The sequence below is a fragment of the Monodelphis domestica genome, chromosome 7, assembly GCF_027887165.1.
Source record: "Monodelphis domestica isolate mMonDom1 chromosome 7, mMonDom1.pri, whole genome shotgun sequence".
NCBI classification, from domain to species: Eukaryota; Metazoa; Chordata; class Mammalia; order Didelphimorphia; family Didelphidae; genus Monodelphis; species Monodelphis domestica.
In genome coordinates, this window is record NC_077233.1 from 94,669,985 (window position 1) to 94,695,190 (window position 25,206).

The 25,206-nt window shown below is 35.9% G+C and overlaps 1 protein-coding gene and 1 pseudogene across 8 annotated transcripts in view; one reads left to right on the plus strand and one right to left on the minus strand.

The window, feature by feature from the left end:
* The window catches only part of LOC103093225 (zinc finger protein 420-like), a 136,096-nt pseudogene that overhangs the window by 84,007 nt on the left and 26,883 nt on the right, over positions 1–25,206 (plus strand).
* Positions 447–25,206, minus strand: part of LOC100618319 (zinc finger protein with KRAB and SCAN domains 7) — a 29,440-nt gene continuing 4,680 nt past the window's right edge. For 5 of the 8 annotated variants that reach the window (XM_007499777.3, XM_016424348.2, XM_007499776.3 and 2 more), the window contains 3 exons: positions 20,182–20,308; positions 19,528–19,638; positions 447–2,916 (listed from right to left, as the gene is read on the minus strand). In XM_007499777.3, coding sequence (XP_007499839.1) covers positions 1,457–2,916; positions 19,528–19,638; positions 20,182–20,308 — 1,698 coding nt within the window. In that variant the 3' untranslated portion in view covers positions 447–1,456. The remainder of the gene's footprint in view (positions 2,917–19,527; positions 19,639–20,181; positions 20,309–25,206) is intronic. The other 3 variants (XM_056805113.1, XM_007499778.3, XM_007499779.3) reach the window with 2 other exon arrangements.

Consider the following 25,206-nt stretch of genomic DNA (forward strand, 5'->3'; position numbering starts at 1 on the left):
ATCAAAGTAGGGATCATATTTTATCTAATGATCACTTCAACTACCATTAAGCATCTGAGATTATAAATATGAAGTGACACAAGACATCTAAAATGCTCTATAAAATAAAAACAAAATGGTAATAAAAAATAAGGTAAATACAAATTTAAGATATTTCTAATAAAAAAGTCTTTTTTTCTTTCTACCACAAAGGCCAATCAATCTCTGATGACCACTCCACATATAAACACATCTTGGAAGAGTAAGGAAGAAACATTTACCCAAAGAAAGCTGTGAGTCTAAGGTAGATATGGAGCTCTCCATAAAATAATCACACCATTGCTGTATCATATGTTAATATTAAAGGGAAGAAGGAAATAGCAAACCACTTCAGTATCTTTGCCAAGAAAGCCCCAAATGGGGTCATGAAGAGTCAGATATGACTGAAACAACCAAACAACAACATATTAATATTAAAATGTTTATTGTCAATCATTGTCTTAGTATGATAAAAAAAAAAAGGCCATCTCTACCATCAAAGAATCTACATTCCATCTGTGGTAAGAAAGTATAATTAATCACACGGCAAGTTATCAACATGTATTAGGTCATATGAGAAGCATGGTACATTGGGCAGTGTTGGACTTGGGGTCAGGAGGACCTGGTTCAAATCTTGCCTCTTGACACTGGCTGTGTGTTCTTGGGCAAGTCTGATCATCACAAAATTCTCAAAGACATATTTATTAAATTTCAGGTGAATTGCAATCTGTGGACAATACAGACAAAAACAAAGATCTCTAATGTATTGACACAAAATATAAAGCACAGACTTAAAAAACACACTGAAGACCCTTCAGTGTGAGAAAGGAAATAGAGGCTGCTTATATCAGAATATAGGTTTGGGGTTTCATATGAAAGAACTTGAAGGGCAGGGAATGAAAAGAGGAAAAGAGTAAGTACTCCAGAGGAGGAAGGGAAAGGAGATTTTATCCCAATTCTTGGGCAGCTCATTGTCTGATACAGGTGGTAGGCCCACCTTCAGGGATCACTAATTCTAATAAAGTCTAGTTAAGAATACTAAATGTTTGGCCTAAAAAAGTGGAGAAATGGAGAAAAAAGATCATATAACCAAAAAGACACATCAAAGTAAATCAAGCAAGTGGTTGATGTAGGCAGTAAAGGAAAGCAGCCTTAATAAAGGAAGATTTGTCTTCCAGAACTTAAAATGTGTTTGGTGAGGTAAAACAGAAATAAATAATGCATTTAAAATATTTACAAAGCAACAAAGTTAATGTGTTGTCCATTTTCCACTAGTGTGACCAAGCCATCTATATTCTCACATCTGATCTCTCAGTGAAACAAAAGCAAAATAGATTTTTGTATCAAATAGGATTAGAGTGTTTATTTGAAAACCGGGGTGAGATATTTTCACATAAAATTTAAATCTTCCATTGCCCTTCATCATTAACACCACAACCTAAAAGACTGAGTGGACCAATGCTGAGTGTTTCTCTCCAGAGTGAATTCTCTGATGATGGTTAAAAGTTGAACGCTGACTGAAAGCTTTTCCACATTCTTTACATTCATAGGGCTTCTCCCCAGTATGTATCCTCTGATGTACAATTAGTTGTGAGCTGTCACTAAAAGCTTTTCCACATTCATGACATTCATAAGGCTTCTCCCCAGTGTGGGTTCTCTTATGTACCAAAAGACTTGAGCTATAACTAAAAACCTTTCCACATTCATTACACTCATAAGGTTTCTCCCCAGTATGAATTCTCTGATGTATAATAAGGTGCGAATTCTGATTGAAGGATTTTCCACAATCATTGCATTTATATGGTCTCTCTCCAGTATGAAGCCTCTGATGTCGAATAAGGCTCTTGCTTAGGCTAAATGCCTTGCCACACTCACTACATGCAAAAGGTTTTTCCCCAGTGTGAATTCTTTCATGGTCAATAAGTTGAGAACCTTGACTGAAAGTCTTCCCACATTCACTGCATTTGTAAGGTTTTTCCCCAGTATGGAGGCTCTGATGTCTAATAAGGCATTTGCTCCTGCTAAAAGCCTTGCCACACTCATTACACTGATAAGGTTTCTCTCCAGTGTGAGTTCTCTGATGATCAATAAGGTTCCTATTAGAACAGAAGGCTTTCCCACATTCATTACACTTATAAGGTTTCTCCCCAGTGTGAAGGATCTGGTGTCGAATAAGGCTTTTACTTCGACTAAAGGCTTCACCACACATGTTACACTCATAGGGTTTCTCACCAGTATGGATTCTCTGATGATCAATAAGTTGAGAGCTCTGAGTGAAGGCTTTCACACACTCATTACATTTGTATGGTTTTTCACCATTGTGGAGTCTCTGGTGATGAATAAGATGTGAGCTGTGACGGTAAGCTTTTCCACACTCATTACATTCGTAGGGTTTCTCACCTGTGTGGATTCTCAAATGTACAATAAGCTGAGAAGTTTGTCTGAAACTTTTCCCACATTCATTACATTCATAAGGTTTCTCTCCAGTGTGAATTCTCTGATGTCCAATAAGGTGTGAGCTCCGATTGAAGTATTTGCCACATTCATTACATTGATAGGATTTCTGTCCTCTAGGAACTTTCTCATGTGTAACAGTATTTGTGATAAGATCAAAACTTTTCCAAAATTCTTTATGTTTCTCATCTCTCTCCTCAACAGGGATTTTCTTATTCTGGACTATCACTTCCATAAAATCACTGTCAATTCTCTTAATTTTTTCCTGTGAGAGTGTTCCTTGCTGCTGCTCTAACATGTTTTCCATTTCACAGGCTTCTCCACCTTCAGTTCCCTGGCAAAGATCCTTCTGTAGATTTTCTGATGAATTATTATGTAATTCTGATTCAACAAAAATTTCTTGTTTTGAAGTGTTCTCCTCATTCTCAGTAACATTATCACCTTCTGAAAAATAAAAAATACAGTAGTCATCATTTCCAATCTGAGAATAGGAACAGAATTATATAATTATATCATATAATATTACTCAAGAAAAAAAGAAAGCATTCCATGTGCTTGGGAAAAGGATTTATGTTAATAGCATGAGCAGGAAATATGATGATGGAGAAGAAGCAATGAAAAATAAGGCTAGAATTTGTTCATAAATGGATAGATGTAGCATACCAGGCATATTAGCATCTTGAAAGTATTATTGGTGTATTGATATTGTATCTTATGTGTTCATATACCACACTCATGGTCATGTTAATTATTGATTATTGTATTTCCATATCTTCAGACCAAAGGTCAAAAGAATTCCTGAGCAGGACATTATTTGCCACAGGGTCCTAGCTTACACATTGTTAGACCACATTCCTTACCAAGTCACAAGCTTGATTAGCCTCCTCCTCTTTGATTATGTGATTGTCAATTCAACCAATGTTAAAACCTATGCCATGTCACATGTTCATTAGTTACCTCCCAAACCACATTCCTAAACTTTCCAATAAAAGTTTGAGGGCACCTGTAGAGCCCTCTCTCAATTCCATCAGAGGGGCACGGCAAGATGTAGCCCATATTTTTTAACTCCTTGTCTCTGAGTCTTTATTCCTGTGTCTCTCTCTTTCTCTCCTCTATCCATTTTCCCTCAGTTTCCAATCTCCTTATCAGTGTCCACCCACGAGAATTTTAAGATGTAAATACAGGAGGTTACATTATGGTGCCCAACATTTTATAAATCACCTGAGGAGATGTATTGGGTTCAAGATTGGAGATGGATCATGGGAATCTTAAAATTTCTCAGACTCTACCTCAGAAGATTTGGTTAAGCTATTCCCCATTTTAAACAATGGAGGTACTTAGTCAGGAATGTATTGAGAACTTTAAAATTACTCCACCCTGCTCAAACAGTGCCTTAGGGGAAGATAAAGTTGTAAAATTCCTTACTGAACAATGAAAAGTTCCCAACTCATACTTATAGTGGAGCAAAAACCCTAAGCTAGGTGGTCTATTTTTAGATCTAATACAAAAGGGTGCTAAGTACCTATAAAGGTTAAATTAATTACTCAAAGGTCAAGCAACTTACATAGGGCAAGCTTAGCAAAGAGATGTGAAATACTCAGAAGATATAATCTAATCAGAGAAGGTAATAACAAAAGAAGATGTGAACTAAGAATGGTCAGTCCTGGGGGAAACGTCTACTGTGATTGGTAGATATGAAAATTTAGGGGAGGTGACATAAGAGAAAATTTTCTTTAAAAGAAGGAGCTTGAGGTGGAATGGGGATAGTTGGAGTTTTCGAGTTAGTGTGGAGGAGCTGGTTCTCTGAACTTAGTTGGAGTTTTGCTTGGGACAAAATCTTGTGGTGAGTGGTTAAAAGACTGACTAGTCTCTCTTAAAGCTCAGGCCTAGGCCATTTAGCCTAGGCCCTTTCCTACTATTTCCTCTTACTCTGTCTCTCTCCCTTCCCTTAATTCCTTCATTTGTATTAATTAAAATCTCCATAAAACCCAGCTGATTTTCATATTTGGGAATTTTTCCCATGGCGACCATTTATTTTTGATAAAAATCATGACACTAAAATTATCTTTACAGTTTTGGCAATTCATAGTCTTGAAAACCATATTTTTCGTGGTCACAATCAGCAGACCTGCACTTGGCCAGTGAGTTGAGTTGCTGTTCCATTCTGGAATATGGGTCAAAAACCTGTCTTTTCATACTGTGAAGTCTTTAAAACTAGAAATTAAGATCTCAGAAGTTTAGCTCCAGGTGTTACTTAAAGTTATCTTGAAATGTTGTCCTAACTTTACAGAACAAGGAGTATTTACTAAACAAGAATGGCATTTAACAGGGCAAGCTATGAAACAAAATTTAAAAAATAATAAAAAAATAAAAAAGACAGAATATTACCAGCAATTGGGATTACATGGAATATAGTCAGAATACTGCACAAAATGTGAAGAGTTGAGCTATTTCTCAGTTTCCACCCCCACCTTTCACTAATTCTACTAACATTTACATATCACTATTGCTCTTTCAACTGACTCTATCAATTCATTCCCTACCCCCTTACTCAAGGCTGCTGCAGAAGCTGAGAGTAAGTCTAACCCTCCCTCACCTTAGGAGGATTCTCTTTGTCCTCCCTTCCCCCAAATCCTCCTGAATTCCAACCTCTACCTCCATGAAAACCTAATGCAGGATTACAATCATCTTAACTCTGGAGAAGAAAACAGATAAAACAGCTTCTCCAACAGAAATTAGAAATAATTCTGAGAATGCAGAAATAAATTTAGAACAGCCTAATAATGTTGCATTCTTGACTCCTAAAGAGATCAAAAGCCTGGTAATTCAATATGATAATGAAGCTCCCATCACCAAGAAGCTGCTGGACAAGATAAGCAAGCAATCTCTAAGGTCAGTTCATTGGTATCAATTGAATCTAAGCTTATTGTGGAAGATTTCTTAACTTGGAAACTACTATTTCAAAATTTATGCAAGGAGCAAGTTAGAAAAAATAAGGAAATCCATGTGCACATTACCTATGATGAATTAACTGGCACAGGTAAATTTAGAAGTCTTAGTAGGTAATTGTTATATTCAGAACAAACCTTTAATCACATTGGGCTAGCTGCTAAAAGAGCACGGCAAATCATAACTAAACAATGTAATGTTAAAGAGTTCTCTGAGGAGACAATTCCTCACAAAAGGGCTATAAGAACATGCCAAGACATAAAAACTTTAGTCCACAAGAATCCGATGGCAGCTCAATTTAAAAAAGAGAACACGTGTTAGCTTTGCATAATGCAAAGCTGGACATTTTAAAAGATCATGTCCCAAATTAAAGTTGAGATGGTCTCCTGAATTTTTCAAATCATGTCCCACAGAACAGCATTGGGTCACACCATGTCTACTGAGACCACAGCCCTAAACAAAATTGAAACATTGGCAAAATAATCCTGAGCCCCTTTAAAATTCAGGATACCAAAGAAAAGGCTAGTGATCCCCAAAAAGTTAAAACAGCCAGAAATTTTGCTCTCTAGCAAGTAGCCAGAGCAACAGGCTTTTCTTTATCAGCAAAGCCCAGCACAATTTTAGCATATCGAAAGGGGATCTGGGAGGCTACTATAAATTTCTTTAAAACAGTCCCATAGAATCCAGCACAACTATTGTTTAAAAGCAAAAGTATCATTCCTCAGAATTTACAAGCTTTAAGCATTGTTAGGGAGAGATACAAATCACAACTAAAGTTTTTCACATTTTTGCTATTTGTAATATTAAAAAAAAAGTATACACGTGATTTTTTTTAACAGATCTTTGCTAAAAGATGGAGTTACTATGAAGTCAAATTTAAAATCAAATAGCTCAAATTTATATTGGACACAGCAAATTAAAAAGAAATATCTGAGTATATTTCTTTCTATGGAGAATAAAAAATTTTCTGATATTTTTCATATACCATAGTCTCTTTGGACAAGAGATATTTTATCTGTAATGACTTTTAGTCTAAATTTTAGTCTAATGTTAGGTTAAGCACCACAGTGCAAATAGAATTTTTAAGGCTTTTAATTAGATATGAAGCTACATTGGCTGATCCAGCCACGTGACTTGCTTCTAAACCTATTTGGATCTTAAAAAGAACATTACTCCAGCAGATTGATAAATTAATCCTGCCACGTGGATGGTATAACACCTTCACCTTAGGTTAAAAGTTTTCACCACAAGAACTGGAATTAGTCAACAGAAAAGTTAATACTCAATACAATTGTTTAGATGACAAGCCTACATTGGTCTATGCTTCAGAGAAATTTCAAATATATTCAAATATATAGGGACAATTGTTTTTAAACAGAACATTAGGTCACCAAGAATAGAAATAAGTAGAAATAGTTTAAAAAAAAAAACCTGAATGATTTTCAGAAACTTTATATGAGGCACAATGACAAAGGCATTTTAAAAAAAAATAGGAGAGCTGATATAATTATTAGTTACTTTAAAAGAAAATTATGTACTCTCCTCCGCTAGAAAACTTACAACTGAGGCTAAGAAAGAAATGCAAAAACTTGATACAATTTTATCCAAAAGCAAATTATTTACAATTAATCATTCTCAAACTGATGTAGCCTCAATTTTAAAGATAAGACACACTTTCATTGATGCATGGCATCAGAGTGGACAAATTATTGGATGAATTAAAATTTTTAACCAGTAGACTGTTATTTATTAGTTGTTTAGAATTGGCAGAATTACTACTTACTCAGATTACAAACATTGGTCCTGATACTGATGTTAGTCTTAAACCCAATGACAAGAATACAAGTTCAAATGTTACTTGTACCATATCTATTTTGGCAATTGAGTTTTGCAAAGTTTATAGGTAAAATTGATGATCACATTCCTAGTACTAAAATGTTGTAAATTACGAATTTATATATAATTGTTTAAAAAATAATAACATCATTGAACCTTGTTGATAATGCTGTGAATACTTTCACTGCATCAAATCAGGAAAAAGCAGAAGCTCTATATCAGACCGTCATATAATGTTGATGCATGCACAATATAGTTTTTTGCAGAAAGCAGAATTGACTGTAGTTAGACACGTGCTTAGGATCATAGCACAGATTTGTGAAATCATATGTGATTCATTGTATGTTGTTTATATGGTTATTTGTTTAAAAGATATGAATATTAAACATCAATGAATGCTATCTTGCAAAGTCGGAGTGTAAATTTTATAACACATATATACTCTGACATGAACCTCCCTTGACCTATATATGAGGGAATTTCAAAAGTAAATGGACTAGCAGTCACTGCTTTTCAGGAAGCAGGTAATTTGCACTCACTACTATATTGGAACGCCAGATCTATTGAACCTCAATATTCTATACAAACAAGTGAAATTACTTGGCAGTGCAAATTTTGTGGACTATATAATGTCACTCCTTCACCTCAAGAAGGTAAATGTAGAATTTTAAGAACTGCACACTTTTGGCAAAGGGATGCATTACAATATGCTCCTGTTGTAAAAATTGAAAAATAATATGTGATTGGAGATAATTACTCTCATGATGTATGAGCTAAAGCTCAAAATGAAGAAGTATGCAATGTTATTGTACATCTTTTAAATAATCTTGCACATTTGGCCATTCCAAAACAGTTAAAAAAATTTGGAATAACAGTGCTTCTACCAGCAATAGATGAGCTAAGTTGGACAAATCATGGAACATCTCTCATAAGACTGGTATTCCAGAAAATTCTTAAAAACAAGCAAGTGGAGAAAGGGCTAAAAGAAATTCAAAAGCCCAAATTCAAAAACAAAAAGGATATTTTCAGTCACTTTCTAACTGAATAAGACCCAATAAGTCTTTCACTTGGGGTCAAGATTTTGCTTCTATTTTCACAGATATCAGAAGTCCATGGAAGGAAACCAAAATCATCAAGCATTTCCAAAGAAAGCCAGCCCAGAGAGAGGAGTAAGCAGATGTCTGTATAGCACCAACCATAGTACAACACAGAGGCCAGACACCAAAAAAAACAGCAGATGAACAAACAAGGCAAAACCACTGACTTAGGGACAGGTCTAATGAACTATTCACACAGTTGAACTTTTACTAAGAGGCAGTTTACCTACAGAAGAATATCATTAATTTGCTTACAGACATTCTATTCTAAAAGTATATGGGTATTTGTTGTAAGATCAATTCTTATTATGTACCTGAATACTTCAAATGGTATTTGCACAATATGTAACTTGCAATTATTTTATTTGAATTGTTCCATGTTACCCAAATTTGATCAAAAACCAAATTGTACAATTGGAAATGTTATAACAGTACATTGGATACTGTTCAATTACAACAGAAATTGTTTATATTATCCCAAATGTATGTATGATAATTGTCTTAACCGGTTCATTTTATATTTGCAAAAAAAAGTATGTCCTTATTAGAATCAGACTTATTTAAAAACCAAATTACCTGGAAATTGCATTTAAGTTTTTAAATGTAAAGGGGATGTAAGGGTACTCCTAACCAGCAACCATTTCTCCATCCCAGAAGGGCTATATGCTACTCCTATGCAATAACATTTTGAGTGTAATGATAAGGATTACACTGTATAGTAGCCCTGGATTTTTTGAATACTACCAGGAGATATAGACTACAGGGGACCCAACAGGATAATAACATTGGGTCGAGGGTTTGCTTGTATTTCTACAGATATTGGAAACATCTGGACACCCACCAAGCACATCACACCATGTAACACAGGACCAGGAAGAGAAGCAGATGAACAACACAGATAACATTGATCATCAGCAGACCAGATGCACTCAAGACACACTTGACGAGATGCTCACTGGTGACTACACACATGTCAAAAACTGACATTACACTTCTCTTAATTATATTCACTATCATTACTGTAAACCTTAAAATTTCTTAGACTTATAAATGTTGGAAATTTCACCATTGGGAAATTTCGTACTTGAAAAATTTCCTATTGATAGTGGGAACTCTATTGGAATGTGAACCCCATTGGCATGGGAGGTTCCTCCTCCTCCCTTCTTAAGATTACTTTAGGACAGAAACCTTTTGCTGAACAATGGAAAGGACTTTGACCTATGCTTAAGCATAGAACAGGAATTTCTTTGAGTCATGATTGATTTTAGAATTGATACAATGGAGATACTTGGAATGACAGAACCAGGTCTTGGAAATTACAATCTCCACCCTACTCAGTCCTAACAGGATTTAGGAAGGGCTACAGCATAGATCAACATTTAATTATTCCAATCTCTACCCTACTCAGGGTAACAGGATTTAGGAAGGGCTGTAGCAAAGGATCAAGATTTAATTATTTGAGAATATGACCTTCAACAGACATGTGCAAAGCCACAGACCTCTAGGTGGTCCTGGGTTAAGCTAGAGCCACCATTGGCACAGGGAAGACATGGACAGTGATTGGTAGATGTGAGAATGGAAGGGAGGGAACTTGGATGGTTTGCTTAAAGAGAGAGGGGTCTGAGGACTGAGGTGTGGTTGGTTGGATAGTTTTGGCTCTGAGTGGTTGGAGAGGTGCTCTGAGAAGCTTGCTCTGAAGGAAGCTGGAGGTGGAGGCCCCTGAGACTGTTTCTCCATTTTGGTCACATGAGTAATAGGGACTGATCTCCTTTCTTTGCCCCAGCTATCTAAGGGCTTGGGCCTTTTGGCCCAGCCTAAACAGAAGGGATATTTAATCCCTATTCCCTTCTCTCCCCTTTCTCTCTCTCTCTCTAATTCCTTTCTTCCTCCTGTTTGTAATTAAACTCTATAAAAGGTTGACGGCTGACTTGAGTTTTCATTTAGGAATTACATAGCTGAATTCCTTGGTGACCTTAAATTAATATATATCAGTCTTTTAAAGTGATTTCCTTGTCACATTGTGGCTGACCACACAGGAGTCTAAAGAATTCTCTCAATAAACTTCTGAAAATTCCTTGCCTTTTTTCTATACCGTCTCACCACTTAGTCCCTTTTAACAAAAAACTTGGCTTAAAGACACAGCTGCTAGAACACGTGAGTATAAAAAACTTTTTCTCTCTTCTCTTTTCTCCTTAAGTTAAATTGGAATCAGCAGTTTTTCTTTTTCTTCCCTTTAATCTTAAGGGACAGCTGGGTAGCTCAGCGGATTGAGAGCCAGGCCTAGAGACAGAAGGTCCTGGGTTCAAATCGGACCTCGGATACTTCCCAGTTGTGTGACTCTGATAGACAGAAAACAGCTGTTTTAAATCTCAGCAACAGGACCCTAAAGTCCTGGCCGGAAGAGCTGTTTCTAAATATCCTTTCCCTTAAGGAACAACTTCCTGGATTAGAAAAAAAAAACCCTGTGGAAAGTTTGTTGCTTTGCCCTGCTCCCCACATGTTTTGTGAAATTACAAAATATATATATATATAAATGAGTACTACATTCTTTGACAATTATATGGCAGCTGAAGAATTAGGGGCATTGAGGAATGAAGGATACCTCCAAATTTTTATATTAATAGGTACTGTCATTTTTGTACTCCTCAATACTATATTTAGAGATGCTAAAATAAAAAATATTGAGGATAAAATAGAAAATATTGAGGATAAAATAGAAAAATTTGAGGATAAAATGCAAGCCCAATTAGAAGATCTAAAATGTTTCTTACAGGATCAATGGGCAAACACCCACTCTACCAGAAACAGACCTGTTTCTGAACCTTTGAATGAGGAAATTTCCTTCCCTGAAATAGAGACGGAAAACACCTTCCCTATGACCCAGTTAACAGACTGCTTCTCTCATGTAGTGCAAATCTTGTCTGAATTTAATCCCCAAAACCCTTCCCCTGCAATCCCAGTTTCTCATGTTCCCTCTCCTACAGAAAACCAAATTCCAATGCAAAGGAGATCTTGTCCTCTTAGAGAAACCTGTCCTTGTCAAACTGACCCACAGGTACAAAATTCAACTAGAGGCCTGTTTCCTCTAAGAGAAGTACCTGAAATAGGACGGAATGGGGATGTGGTGACTTTAAGACATAGGATACCGTTTACTCCCCAAGAAATAAATAAATTTACACGAAATATCCCCACATATGAACAAGATCCTTTTCTAGTAACAAAAAAGATGGGAGACATATTTTTTCAGTATAATCCATCTTACAAGGACGTTGAGAACTTACTACAGGCTTTTTTAAGTGAACGTGAAAAAAATAAAATAATTGCTCATGTCAACAAAACCCGGGGGCGTAATGCAGCACATTGGCCATCTCAGGATCCCGAATGGGACTATAACAATCCTGAGGATTATCTACAACTATACCGTTGTAGAGAGGCCATCCTCACGGCAATGAAGGAATGTGCAGACAGTACAGATAAGTGGATGGAACTGGAAAAAAATTAAGCAAAAGGAAGAAGAATCACTGTCCAGATTTATGGATAGAATTATCGAGTTTGGGGACAGATACTTAGATTGGGACTTAACTAAAGAGAGTAGTTTAAGACAAGTTAGAAGAATCTTTGTAAATAACTCTTGCAAAGCAATTAAGAATTATTTTAGAACACAATGCCCAAGATGGTCAGATATGGACCTTGAAGAATTGCGAAAAACAGCTATATATGTTTTAAAGGGAAACAAGGAAAAGGAGGAAGAAAAAAATGATGACATGGAGGAAATGAAGGAAAAAATGAGATATTTAATAGATAGGATGACTAAATTAGAAAGTGGGCATGATAATGAACCAACGACAATTGCCCCTCTCCAGAAATCCAATTATCAATCCATTACTTGCCACTTCTGTGAGAAGAAGGGCCACAAAATGATGGAATGTAGAACCTTTCTTAAGATGATTGGAAGGAATACACAGTTTAATAATAGCTTTAGAAATAATAACTATAGAAATGATAATGGTTATAGAAACCAGAATTCTAGAAATTATAATAATGACTATGGAAATAACTATAATGAATATAGAAATAAGAACTTTAGAAACCAGAATTATAGAAATAGGAATTGGGAAAATAATGACAATTCTCCAAATGAAGAAAATGATAATACTCAACAACAATATATGAGAAATGGAGCTCGTCCAAAAAATACTCGAGGTGCTAATGACCCTCAGAGAGGTGCCCTTCAGGAGGGTGCCCAGGGAACTTCCCAGTATAATAAAGATGATTCTTCTTAGATTGTATTGATTTTGTTGATGTTAATTAACCTTTTTCAGTTTTTTTTTCTCCTCTCCAAATAGTAGGAAAGAATGAACAAAGAACTTAAGACTATGATTGGAAAATTATGCACTGAGACCCATTTAAAATGGCCTGAAATTCTCCCTCTGGCCCTATTTTATCTTAGAAGCAGGCCTAGAGGAGACTTACATATTTCACCATTTGAGATGCTTTTTGGACATCCGCCTATACAGGCTAAGCCTTTCTCCCCGGCTTATACATCGCTATTAGGGGGAGATATTACTATTGCTTCCTATATACAGGAGTTACAGCACAAACTACGTGAACTTCATGAATCTGGAGCTGCAGTACAAGCCGGACCATTAGACTTTTCTCTGCATGACCTGAACCCAGGAGATAAAGTTTATATCAAGAATTTCAAGCGAACTGGAGCAACTCAACCTTCATGGGAAGGACCATTCCAAATATTATTAACTACTCCAACATCTATAAAGATTGGAGAAAGAGACTCTTGGATTCACTGCTCACATGTGAAGAAAGCATCTTCTGCTGAGACTGATTGACTCTATCCTATCATATGAATTGTGACTCTATCTTATCATATGAATTGGAGATAATAATCCATAGACAAATGGATGCTGTTTTTTCAAGAATATATTGAATTACTGATTTTTTTTCTTATTTTTCTTATTTCTTTTCTTTTATTTTTTGATCAGAATATTTGATTTTTTTTCTCATTTTTTGTACTGAAGGTACATATAATTAATATTAATGTTATTTTTCCCTGCAGTAATACAAGTTAATATATATACTCTTGCTATAATATCAATATATGCCTAAAAGCTTTAAACTATGGGAACCTGCCATTTATTGATAAAATATTATAGGACTGTGATTAATGTTTGTGTCTGATTCCAGGAAAAGGGATAAAAACAAGGAGCACAGACTAAACCTGAATAGCGCCAATAGAGCACACAAGAAATATTAAAGTGAGACTCGAGGTTGCGACGCTTAACTTATGTTTAAGTCATAGGACTTCCTTGTATCTACACTCTTTTCGAAGCACTCAAACAAGTACAAAGCTTGACTATCATGCTGGCTCCCTATATCCCTGAGGGAAAAAAATCAGACAAGGGAATGACATTTCCCCATCAAAATAGAATTCTAATTCTTTTCTTCTTATATTATGGCAACTTCCTGTAGTCTTGGCTACAAATGGCTAAGTGAAATATTATTGCATTCTGTCCTACATACTTGTGGGATAGAAATTACTTTAAACTGGACCTATACAAGGCCTATTTTGAATTTTTCTTATGTTTTTTATTATTTTTCTATTCTTTTGATAATTGACACATACACCCCCATAACTGAACATTGCATTCTCAGCTAAACTTGATTTTTTTTTAAATACTTACTTCAGGGGGGATTGTATTTTAATTTAAAATCTAAGAATTTTTGAATTTTTTTTTGTTTGAGATTGTATTTTTATAAAAATCCAAGAATTTTATTTAAGATTTTACTTTTATAAAAAAATTCAAAGATTTTGATTCTGTTTGAGAAAAGATCTTCAAGAAAGAAGCTTGAAACTTTTATATCCAGAGAATGAACTGTTGCAGAAAGATGCCGAAAACCTACACTTCATCAAGAAGATCAAGAATGAACTTTGGATGTGATTGATTGGACTGAACTTTTGATTGAACATTTATTGTAACTGTACACATTTATGCCAAAAGGGACTGCCCCTAATTTGGCTTTCTGTCAATGCGCCTAGCAAAACATTGGTTTTGCTTTCTTTTCTTTTCTATTTCCTCTCTCACTATTCTAATTTCTCTTAGAAAATTGAATATTGTGTATATCTTTAGTTAGAAGTGAATTTAGAACTACAAAATGATTATGTTAAATGATCAATGGGGAGACTAGTCTCCCAATGATCATCAGGGGGGATTGTAAACCTTAAAATTTCTTAGACTTATAAATGTTGGAAATTTCACCATTGGGAAATTTCATACTTGGAAAATTTCTTAGTGATAGTCTATTGGAATGTGAACCCCATTGGCATGGGAGGTTCCTCCTCCTCCCTTCTTAAGATTACTTTAGGACAGAAACCTTTTGCTGAACAATGGAAAGGGCTTTGACCTATGCTTAAGCATAGAACAGGAATTTCTTTGAGTCATGATTGATTTTAGAATTGATACAATGGAGATACTTGGAATGACAGAACCAGGTCTTGGAAATTACAATCTCCATCCTACTCAGTCCTAACAGGATTTAGGAAGGGCTGCAGCATAGATCAACATTTAATTATTCCAATCTCTACCCTACTCAGGGTAACAGGATTTAGGAAGGGCTGTAGCAAAAGATCAAGATTTAATTATTTGAGAATATGACCTTCAACAGACATGTGCAAAGCCACAGACCTCTAGGTGGTCCTGGGTTAAGCTAGAGCCACCATTGGCACAGGGAAAATGATGGACAGTGATTGGTAGATGTGAGAACTGAGGGGAGGGAACGTGGATGGTTTCCTTAAAGACAGAGGGGGTCTGAAGACTGGGGGGGGGGGGGGTTTGGGAGAGTTTTGGCTCTGAGTGGTTGGAGAGGTGCTCTGAGAAGCTTGCTCTAAAGGAAGCTGGAGGTGGAGGCCTTTGAGACTGTTTCTCCATTTTGGTCACGTGAGTAATAGGGACTGATCTCCTTTCTTTGCCCCAGCTATCTAAGGGCTTGGGCCTTTTGGCCCAGCCTAAACAGAAGGGGTATTTAAGCCCTATTCCCCTCTCTCTCTCTCTAATTCCTTTCTTCCTCCTGTTTAATTAAACTCTATAAAAGGTTGACGGCTGACTTGAGTTTTCATTTAGGAATTACATAGCTGAATTCCTTGGTGACCTTAAATTAATATATATCAGTCTTTTAAAGTGATTTCCTTGTCACATTACCCTGATGGACACTTGTCATGCTGAAATCTATTAATCTATTATACCTAAACCCCAATATTAAGAATGTTAACTTGTATGGACAAGCCCCCACTTATGTATGTTAATGACGCCACATAGATCCCATACCTAATGTTAGCCAAAGACATTACCATGGAATCAGAAGGGACTAGCTACGATTATTCAGACACTACTGAATACCCTTCATTTTGTATGTCTACGTTATATACTGACAAAAATAATTTATTTTTGTAAAATTCAAACTTCAGATTGTAAGAAATGCTACTGCTAACAATTATATAGGCATTGGTATGACTCTCATAGGAAAAGAGGATAGAATTTATCTACCACAACATAGACCTAGTAGTCCTGACAACAAAAAATTGTGTTTAAATCAGGTAGAGATAATGCACAGGGATTTATAATGGACAGATTGTCCTGGTCAAAGTCCTAGAAAGGTTGAGATGTCAGGTAGAATAGACTTTGAGATTTTATTTGGGGACCAAAATTTTTTAAACTGTAATCTACATCAATGTATAGATTCTATTCGTGACAATTCCTATATAGCTATTATGTACCAACCACCACTGGTGTGGTTAACCTGTTAATCTTACAGACATGGGCATCTACTCCAACTGTCCATTTTGTTCACAAAAGCATTTACATCATTATGCATCGCTCCAAATGCTTCATAGTGACAATTATAGGAGCAGTAGTTTCAATTATTGCTATAATTACAGCAACAATTGTGTTGACTAACTATACAAAACCAAGGTTTTATACAAGAGGTTGTATCTAATTCATCTGAACTTTGACACACACAACAAAGTCTTGACCTTGCTTTTAAGGATAAATTAGAAATTTTGAAAGATGCTGTATTTTGGTTAAGAAAAGAGGTTGAAGCTTTGCACATTAGAATTACTTATCCATGTCATTTCAACCAAACAGGATATTGTATTACACCTTTAAAATATGATATGTTTAATATGAATGACAATCCATAGTACAGCACATTAAAGGTGCTTGGGGACATCACAAAAACACATTGGATATTATATATTTACAACAAAAAATTAAGGTTAGGCCAAATTTTATATGAGCAAGAAGCTGTAGAAATTGCTTCTAAATGGAAAGAAACTTAAACTTCTATTAACCCCAAAAAATTGGTTTGGCAGAATTAATTTTACAAACATTGGCAATGTCATATTCTTGGTTGTTATATTGATTGGTTTATTTATACCGAAGAAGAGGTTTAAATAAGGCTTATATCAGAAATATGCAGGCAAAAGTTGCAATGTCACTTCATTCTCATCATTCTTGTTTAAAAAATGATATAGAGCAACAACCAATCAGAATGTAATGTTTATGGGAATATTGATACTTTTAAAAATTTGCATTAATTGTTGTATTAATGTTTTTGTAAAGTTTTTCATGATGAAAAATTGTGTACGCTTACAATGTGGATCTTGGTCAACTTAAATTAGGGAAATAGAAATCATTTTTGAATGAAAATTCTTGTATTACACATTGGCTTAGCTAAAACACTGCCACATGAAATGTGAGCCATGAGTTTAAAATTTTGTATTAATTTTATTTTCCCTGATTATTTTTTCAGATTATTTTTCCCATATATTTTCTTTAAGTACTAGAAGTACATTGAAAGCAGTATATATTATGATCATGAAATATGAGTTAACAATATCTATAAGCTTTACTATATATGCTTACCCAAAAGCCTGAGACTATAGAAACCTGCAAGAATTTGTTAAACCTTATGGGACTAATGTGAGTTATTTTGTCTGATTGCAGAAGAAGGGATTGCAATGGATACATTACACTTTGCCAGGAAGCCTAAGACATAGAGAGGCCTATAATCCATATGAGATGGATAAATACTGGTGGCTTAAGGTGGAAGGTAAAAGAACATGATGTTTTGACACACTCAAGCACAGGTTGGCCTGGTACCAAAGTTCCAATCAAATATCTATGTGGCTTGGCTTCAATATTCCAAAGATTATGCATGATCAGACCAAAGGAAAGGAAAGACTTCCCTCTCATCTCAAACTATAGTCCCTTTCTTTAGATTTAAAGGTCTGGCAAGTCCTGGCTGAACATGGGTAAAATGTTATATAATGTACCTGTCCTACCGGACTATGGGACTGATCATATTAATTCAGAATGACTAGTGAGTTAAGGTCATTTTAATTTTTATTATTGGTCTTACATAAACTTTTAAATTTAATTTTGTTATTTGCTTTGGAATTAATTTTTAATGGTTTTTTTTGCTATTCTCATTATTATTATTTTTGTTGTTTTTGTTTAGTTTATAATTTCTTTTAACTATTATACAATCTCATCTTAATTTTTAAACAAAAAGGGGGATATATAGCAGACCAGGCATATTAGCATCTTGAAAGTATTATTGGTATATTGATATTGTATCTTATGTGTTCATATACCACACTCATGGTCATGTTAATTATTGATTATTGTATTTCCATATCTTCAGACCAAAGGTCAAAAGAATTTCTGAGCAGGACATTATTTGCCACAGGGTCTTAGCTTACACATTGTTAGACCACATTCCTTACCAAGTCACAAGCTTGATTAGCCTCCTCCTCTTTGATTATGTGATTCAACCAATGTTAAAACCTATGCCATGTCAATGTTCATTAGTTACCTCCCAAACCACATTCCTAAACTTTCCAATAAAAGTTTGAGGGCACCTGTAGAGCCCTCTCCCAATTCCATCAGAGGGGCACGGCAAGATGTAGCCCATATTTTTTAACTCCTTGTCTCTGAGTCTTTATTCCTGTGTCTCTCTCTTTCTCTCCTCTATCCATTTTCCCTCAGTTTCCAATCTCCTTCTCAGATGTCCACCCACGAGAATTTTAAGATGTAACTACAGGAGGTTACAATAGGAATACCAGCAATAGGTATAGAGTCAATAATAGAGGGAGAGAGAAAATTATAGGGATTAGGCAGAGACAACATGATGAAAGTGAAAAGCATTAGGATCAAAAACTTTGTCCATGAACAAAATCAATGCAACTAGACTAATTTGTTCAACAAGGGGAAAAATATTTCCATCAAACATTTTGCTCACATGATGATTATAATAATAAATAATAATGATGATGATGATAGCTAGCAATAATATAGTGCTTACTATGTGCCAGGAATTATGCTCAGCACTTTTCAAATATCTCATTTGACTCTCACATCTACCTCTCACCTGGTGCTATTATTCCCCATTTCTACAGAGGGGTTGTGTCTCTTCCTGAGGCCACACAGCTGGGAGGTATCAAAAGAGGGCCTTCAACTTGGGCCCTACTGACTTTGAGACAGGTTCTCTATCTCTGATGGCACGATGCTTCTCATATGACTTTATACTCAGACTTAACCCTGAAGGCAACTGAACCAGATCTTCCTTTCCTCCAAAGTCAGCTCTATCTACTATGCAAAGATCTCATTATGTGTGTCTGATGTACATACACACACAGCCAAAAATATCTGAATTTGAGATGGACTTCAAAGGGACACCAAACAGATACATTTTCTAATTGTTAATTCATTCGATTATACTTTGTTAAGTGCTAATTTTTTATGCCCAAGTTTCTGTATATTTATTTATCTGTGTTGCTGGGTTAAATCCATGAGAGGTAGCAAGGCACTGTGGATGTAGAGAGCTAGTTTTGGAAGTCAATAAGATGTGGCTTCAAGTCTTACTTCTGACACTTACTGGTCATGTAGGCTTAGACAAGACATAATCTCTAGGTGCCACAGCCAACTCTTTAAGACTTTGAGCAAAAAAGGTACTAATCTGTATTAGTAGAAATTTTCCTAATTGGGAGTTCTTTATATCAATAAAATCACATCTGGTCAAAACAAATAAAAACTATTTAACGAAATAAATGTGAAGATATAAAGGAGTAAGAATAGGAGAGTCCTCCCTCACTTACCTGTACAGGTGCTTTTCCTATCTTCCAAGTCCAGCGGTCCTTGATGATTTAGGTTCCATGGTTCTTCCTCTCTCCAAGAGATTCCTGTAGGTTTAGAAAATGGAAACCCTGCTTGTGGAAAACAAAATGGAATTGAATGGTGATTGGAATTACAGAGGACTATCCAAGATATCCATTTAAGTCCTATACTTAGAAGGCACATATATAGGGATAGCAATCAAATGCCTAGAGAAAGCAAGAGAGGTATATCTCCCCAGACAGGGGGCTTGGGAACCAAGGAGAGTGAGGCAGAATCTAATGGTTTAGAACCAGATTCAAAATTAGCTTTTTTATTCTCTCTTTTTTTATTTAGGCAGGAAAAATTATTTAGGGATTATAGGGACAAATACTTAACTTAGAAAAGCTGAGAATGGGTCCCCTAATGAGGTCTTTAGGAAGGGAGACAGGTAGAAAATGTCAGACCTTTTATGTATAAAGTAAAGCTTACAAAGGACCAATAAACTTTTACATACAGATAGATTTTAAGAAATAATTTCCTGAGATACTATTTCTCTCTGGAGCTGGAAAATCTTGAAAATGAAGGCCTTTAAGAGCATGAAGCAATAGAAAGAGCTTCCAAATAAAAATGTTTTAATGGGTCACTAGAATCATTACCCAGTGATACAACATCCCGATAATTCTCCAGCATCAAATCTCGAAAGAAGGCCCTCTGAGCAGGTGCTGAGCCCTTCCATTCCTTCTCGGTAAAGTCCGCTGACACACCCTCAAATGTCACCAAATCCTGAAACAACAAATGCTTGATGTTCTAAGTATTATTTCAGGGTTCAACTCCTCTCTCATGATTTCCATCATCAGGGAGGAGGGAGGAGTGTGTGGTATATTTGCTTGTGGACATTCTAAATGAGTGTGGAAGAGATAACACACAGGAGAAGCTCAGGTTCATGTAGAATTATTCAGCCAGGACAGTCTGGCAGCTGGACTCCTGACAGATCCCTGAATGGGTAGGGAGATCTCAGGCCTAAGTCAAGGAATGTCAGAAGATAAAATGAACAAATACATTTCATTATGTGCTAAATAAATGAGCTTTTATCATTCTACTGGAACCTAGTGAGATAGATCTGACCATGGCCTTTCCTCTCTACTGGACCCACAGACTGAATCTTTGGTATCAGGCAACTACAACCTAGTCTCCACTTGACACTGTAATTTAATTCAAAGTACAACAACAAATATTTTTAAGTGCCTCTCTTATGTATGAAACCACCCATCAAAAGCGGTTTTTATTTCAACCAGTTTTAATATGACAATAATAATAATAACAATAACTAACAGTGATATAGCATAGGTTCACGAAGCACTTTACAAACATTACCTCATTTTGTCTTCATAACAACCTTTGTGAGGTAGAGGGTGCTATCATCCCACTTTACAAAAGAAGAAACAGAAAGACAGAATGATTTGCTGAGAGCCACACAACTGGTTAGTGTCTGAGTTGGGATTTGAACTCAGGTCTTCCTGACTCCAGCTACCTTCGAATGAATGAACTTTATATATATCTACCTGTCTGTCTGACCTTTGGCTATGATGATTCTGACCTTTATGGACTTTAGATCAAAGTCCCTCTTTCTTCCAAATTCAAACCCAACATACCTCTTCACCTTCTCTGACTTGCTTTTACCATCATAAGTCAAACAAACATTCCCTTGGTATCACTTCAATTGCTAATTGGTAACCAAAAGAATTCTGATTTAAAGGATCATTGAAATACTGTATCTTTAGCATAGTACTCATCAGTTATAAATTTCAGTTCATAGAACAAATTGGTAAACTAAGGTAACCACTGAGTATTGAACAAAATCTCAAATTGGTAAACTGAGGTAACCACTGAGTATTGAACAAAATCAATGGTAGAGTCAGGTTTGCAATAAGCTTTTTGTTTACATCCAATATATATATTTTTTAAACCCTGACCTTCCATCTTGGAATCAATACTGTGTATTGGCTCCAAGGCAGAAGAGTGGTAAGAGCTAGGCAATGGGGGTCAAGTGACTTGCCCAGGGTCACACAGCTGGGAAGTGTCTGAGGCCAGATTTGAACCCAGGATCTCCCATCTGTAGGCCTGGCTCTCAATCCACTGAGCCACCCAGCTGCCCCAGTTCACTACTCTGAGACCTGACATTTTACCAGCTCTGAATTCATCAAACTTCATTATTACATGCACCCATGTATGTCTGTATATCTTGTCTCTTCTCTAACACATACATACTGCAAACTCAAACACAAAGTAAATACCTTTCTCTATCTTTTTCCCTGTTCTCTGGATCTAATTACTGCTTGGAGCCTTGCTCCACTTAACATTATTGTATAAGTCTGGTGATGCAGTACAGAGAATGGCCAGTCTGGAGTCAGAAGGACTCATTTTATGGAGTTCAAAACTGGCCTCAGGCACTTCTTGGATGTGTGATCCTGGGCAAGTCACTTAATCCTATTTGCCTCAGTTCTCTCATCATGAGCTTGAGAGGAAATGGCAAACTACTCTAGTATCTTTGCCAAGAAAACTCCAAATAGGGTCACAAAGGGTTGGACACTACTGAAATGACTAAACAACAACCACATGTAAAAATTCTGCAAATAACAAATGGGAAGTATATGTTCCTGACAAAAAAGAGGGAGGGAGGATGGGACATTTCCATAGTTCTAAATTAAACTCACTATATTTAAACAATTAAGAAATATATTTTTTTTTAATTCTTAATGTTTTAACAAATCTTTATAGATAAATGAGTTGAATACATAAGAATACAAATCATTCCCCAATTGATAAATGGTCAAAGCATATGAACAGGAAGTTTTCAGACAAAGTAATTAAAGCTCTCTATAGCCATTCAAAAAATGCTCTAAATCACTATTAATTAGAGAAATTCAAATTAAAACAACTCTGGGGTACCACTCCACATCTATTAGGTTGACTATTATGACAGAAAAGGAAAATTATAAAATTTGGAGGGATGTGAGAAAGTTGAGACACAAATGCACTGTTGTGAATAATTCAATCATTCATGAAAGCAATTTGGACCTATGCCCAAAAAAGCTATAAAATAGTTCATATCCTTTGACTCAGCAATACCATTACTAGGTTTGTATCCCAAAGAGATTTTAAAAAAAAAGGGAAAGGGCTCATATGTACAAAACTATTTAAAGCAGCTTTTTCTTTGGAGGAGTGGTAAAGAACTGGAAAGTAGGGAATGGCTGAATAAGTTATAGTATATGATTATAATGGAATACCATTATGCTCTAAGAGATGACGAACAGGAGGAGCTCAGAAAGACTTACAGGAACTGAAGCAGAATGAAATAAGCAGAACCAAGAGAACACCGGACACAGTGACAGGGATTACTTATGTATTCTCAGCAATACAATGATCCAAAACTATCCCAAAGGACTCGTGATAAAAAAATGCCATATGCTGCCAGAGAAAAGGATCTGAATCCAGACTAAAGCAAAGTTTTTTCACTTTCTTAACTTTTTTTTTCTATTTGAGTTTCCTTCCATAAAAGGATTACTATGGAAAAATGTTTTACATGATGGCACAGGTAAAATTTATTTTGTTTGCCATCTCAGTAGGGTTAGGAGAAGGAAGGAGGAGTGAATTTGAGTCTCAAAATTCTTTGAGAAATGTTGGAAATTATTTTTACATGTAATTGGAGAAAAATAAATTAAGGCAATTTTTAAAATAGAAAAAAAACCCAAATCTTTGTTGAGTTAGGAATATACTATATACTGATTTTCTATAATAGAAAAATATCTTGAGTGGTAGTCAAAATATCTTGCTTTCAGCAATGTGGCCCTGTGGACAGAGCATTGTTTTTTAGTCTGGAAGACTTACTTTCACATTTCCCCTCTTACATTCACTTAATCTCTTTGAGCCTTAATTTCTTTATCTAAAAAATATGGATAATTCCTTAGTAATTATCTTCACATTAATTACCCATATCACAAAATTTGAGAACTGGAAGGGGCCTTGGTGATAATCTCACTCAAAGCATACATGAAAAGAATCCCAATGAGAACATAACCAGCAAATGATGATCTAGCTTCTGTCTCTATTCCATTTTTAGACAGCTAACTTCTAGGAGATTTTTCCTAACATCAAGTCTAAATTGTCTCTTTGCAATTTCCCCCTATTGTCCTTGGTTCTACTCTTTGGGACTAGACAGAATAAGTCTGATCCCTTCTCTACCTCGGCTATTCAACTACCCAAAGACAGCTCTAATATCCTAAGATCACAGATAAGGGGATGGAAGAGACAATTAATAATAATAATAATAATAATAGCTAACAATTATATAGCACTTATATGCCAGACACTGTACTAAGCACTTTACAATGATCATCTCATTTGATCCTTACAACAACCCTAGAAAGGAGGTGCTATAATTATCCCCATTTTACAAATGAAGAAACTAAAGCAAAGGTGAAGTGATTTGCTCAAGGTTAAACAACTAGGAAGGGTCTTTAGTCACATTTGAACTCAGGTCTTGTGACTCCAGGCCTGGGGGGTCTATCCACTGTTCTACTTAATCGCCCTAACTTCCTGATTTTACAGATGAGGAAACAAAAAGTGACTTGCCCATGGTCACACAGGGGATAGATTTGAAAATCTTGATTCTTTTTCAGGCTAACCTTCTCCAATGCCTCCAACTGATTTTCCTAAGACACAGGTCTGCCCTGGACCACTTTATCCCTCTTGGGCCCTCTGCTCCTGGGGACTAACTAGAAAGGCCTTCTAGGCCCTCCTCTGGAAACTCCCCAGATTATCAACAAGCTTCTTAAACTGTTCGAACTTGAACTTGAGTTCAGATGAAGTCTGATGGAGGCCAGAAGCCAGTAGACTAACAGCTCTCTATTCCTGAAGGCTAGGCCTCACTTAACCAAGCCCAAAACTGATTTACACTTTTCTGGCTGCTACATCACAACTCTTTCCAAAATGACATACTGTCTTCAGTAAAAATAAATTCCTATACAAGTGTAAGATGGTAATACTATCTATTGTCAAGACCTGTGTGGAGTAGAAGAAAATTCATCAATTTTTGGACAGACTGTGAAGTCTCTTGCTTTAGAAAAGAGCACATCTAAGCTAGCTGGCTATATGATGCTTCATAAAGTAATTTACGATGTTCAGTGGATACCTCTGTAGCTGTGAGATCTCAGCTTCTACAAGAATTGCTTCCTATGCATAACAATTGCTCATATTATGAAAAATTTACAGTTAAAACTTTAATCATTACATCAGTGGCATAAAATGGGTAATAAAGGAATGACTATCCTCATTTTAAAAATGAGAGGAAAAGGCAGTTAGGTAGTACAGTGGATAGAGCACAAGGCCTGGAGTCTAGAGGACCTGGGTTCAAATCTGGCCTCAGACACTTCCCAGCTGTGTGACCCTGAGCAAGTCACCTTACCCCCATTGCCTAGCCCTTATGCTCTTCTACTTTAGAACCAATACACAGTATTGATCCTAAGACAGAAGGTAAGGGTTTAAAAAAAATTATACTAAGACAGAAGTTAAGAGTTTAAATTGGGAGCAGCTGGGTAACTCAGTGGATTGAGAGCCAGGCCTAGAGATCAGAGGTCCTAGGTTCAAATCGGACTTAAGACACTTCCTAACTGTGTAACCCT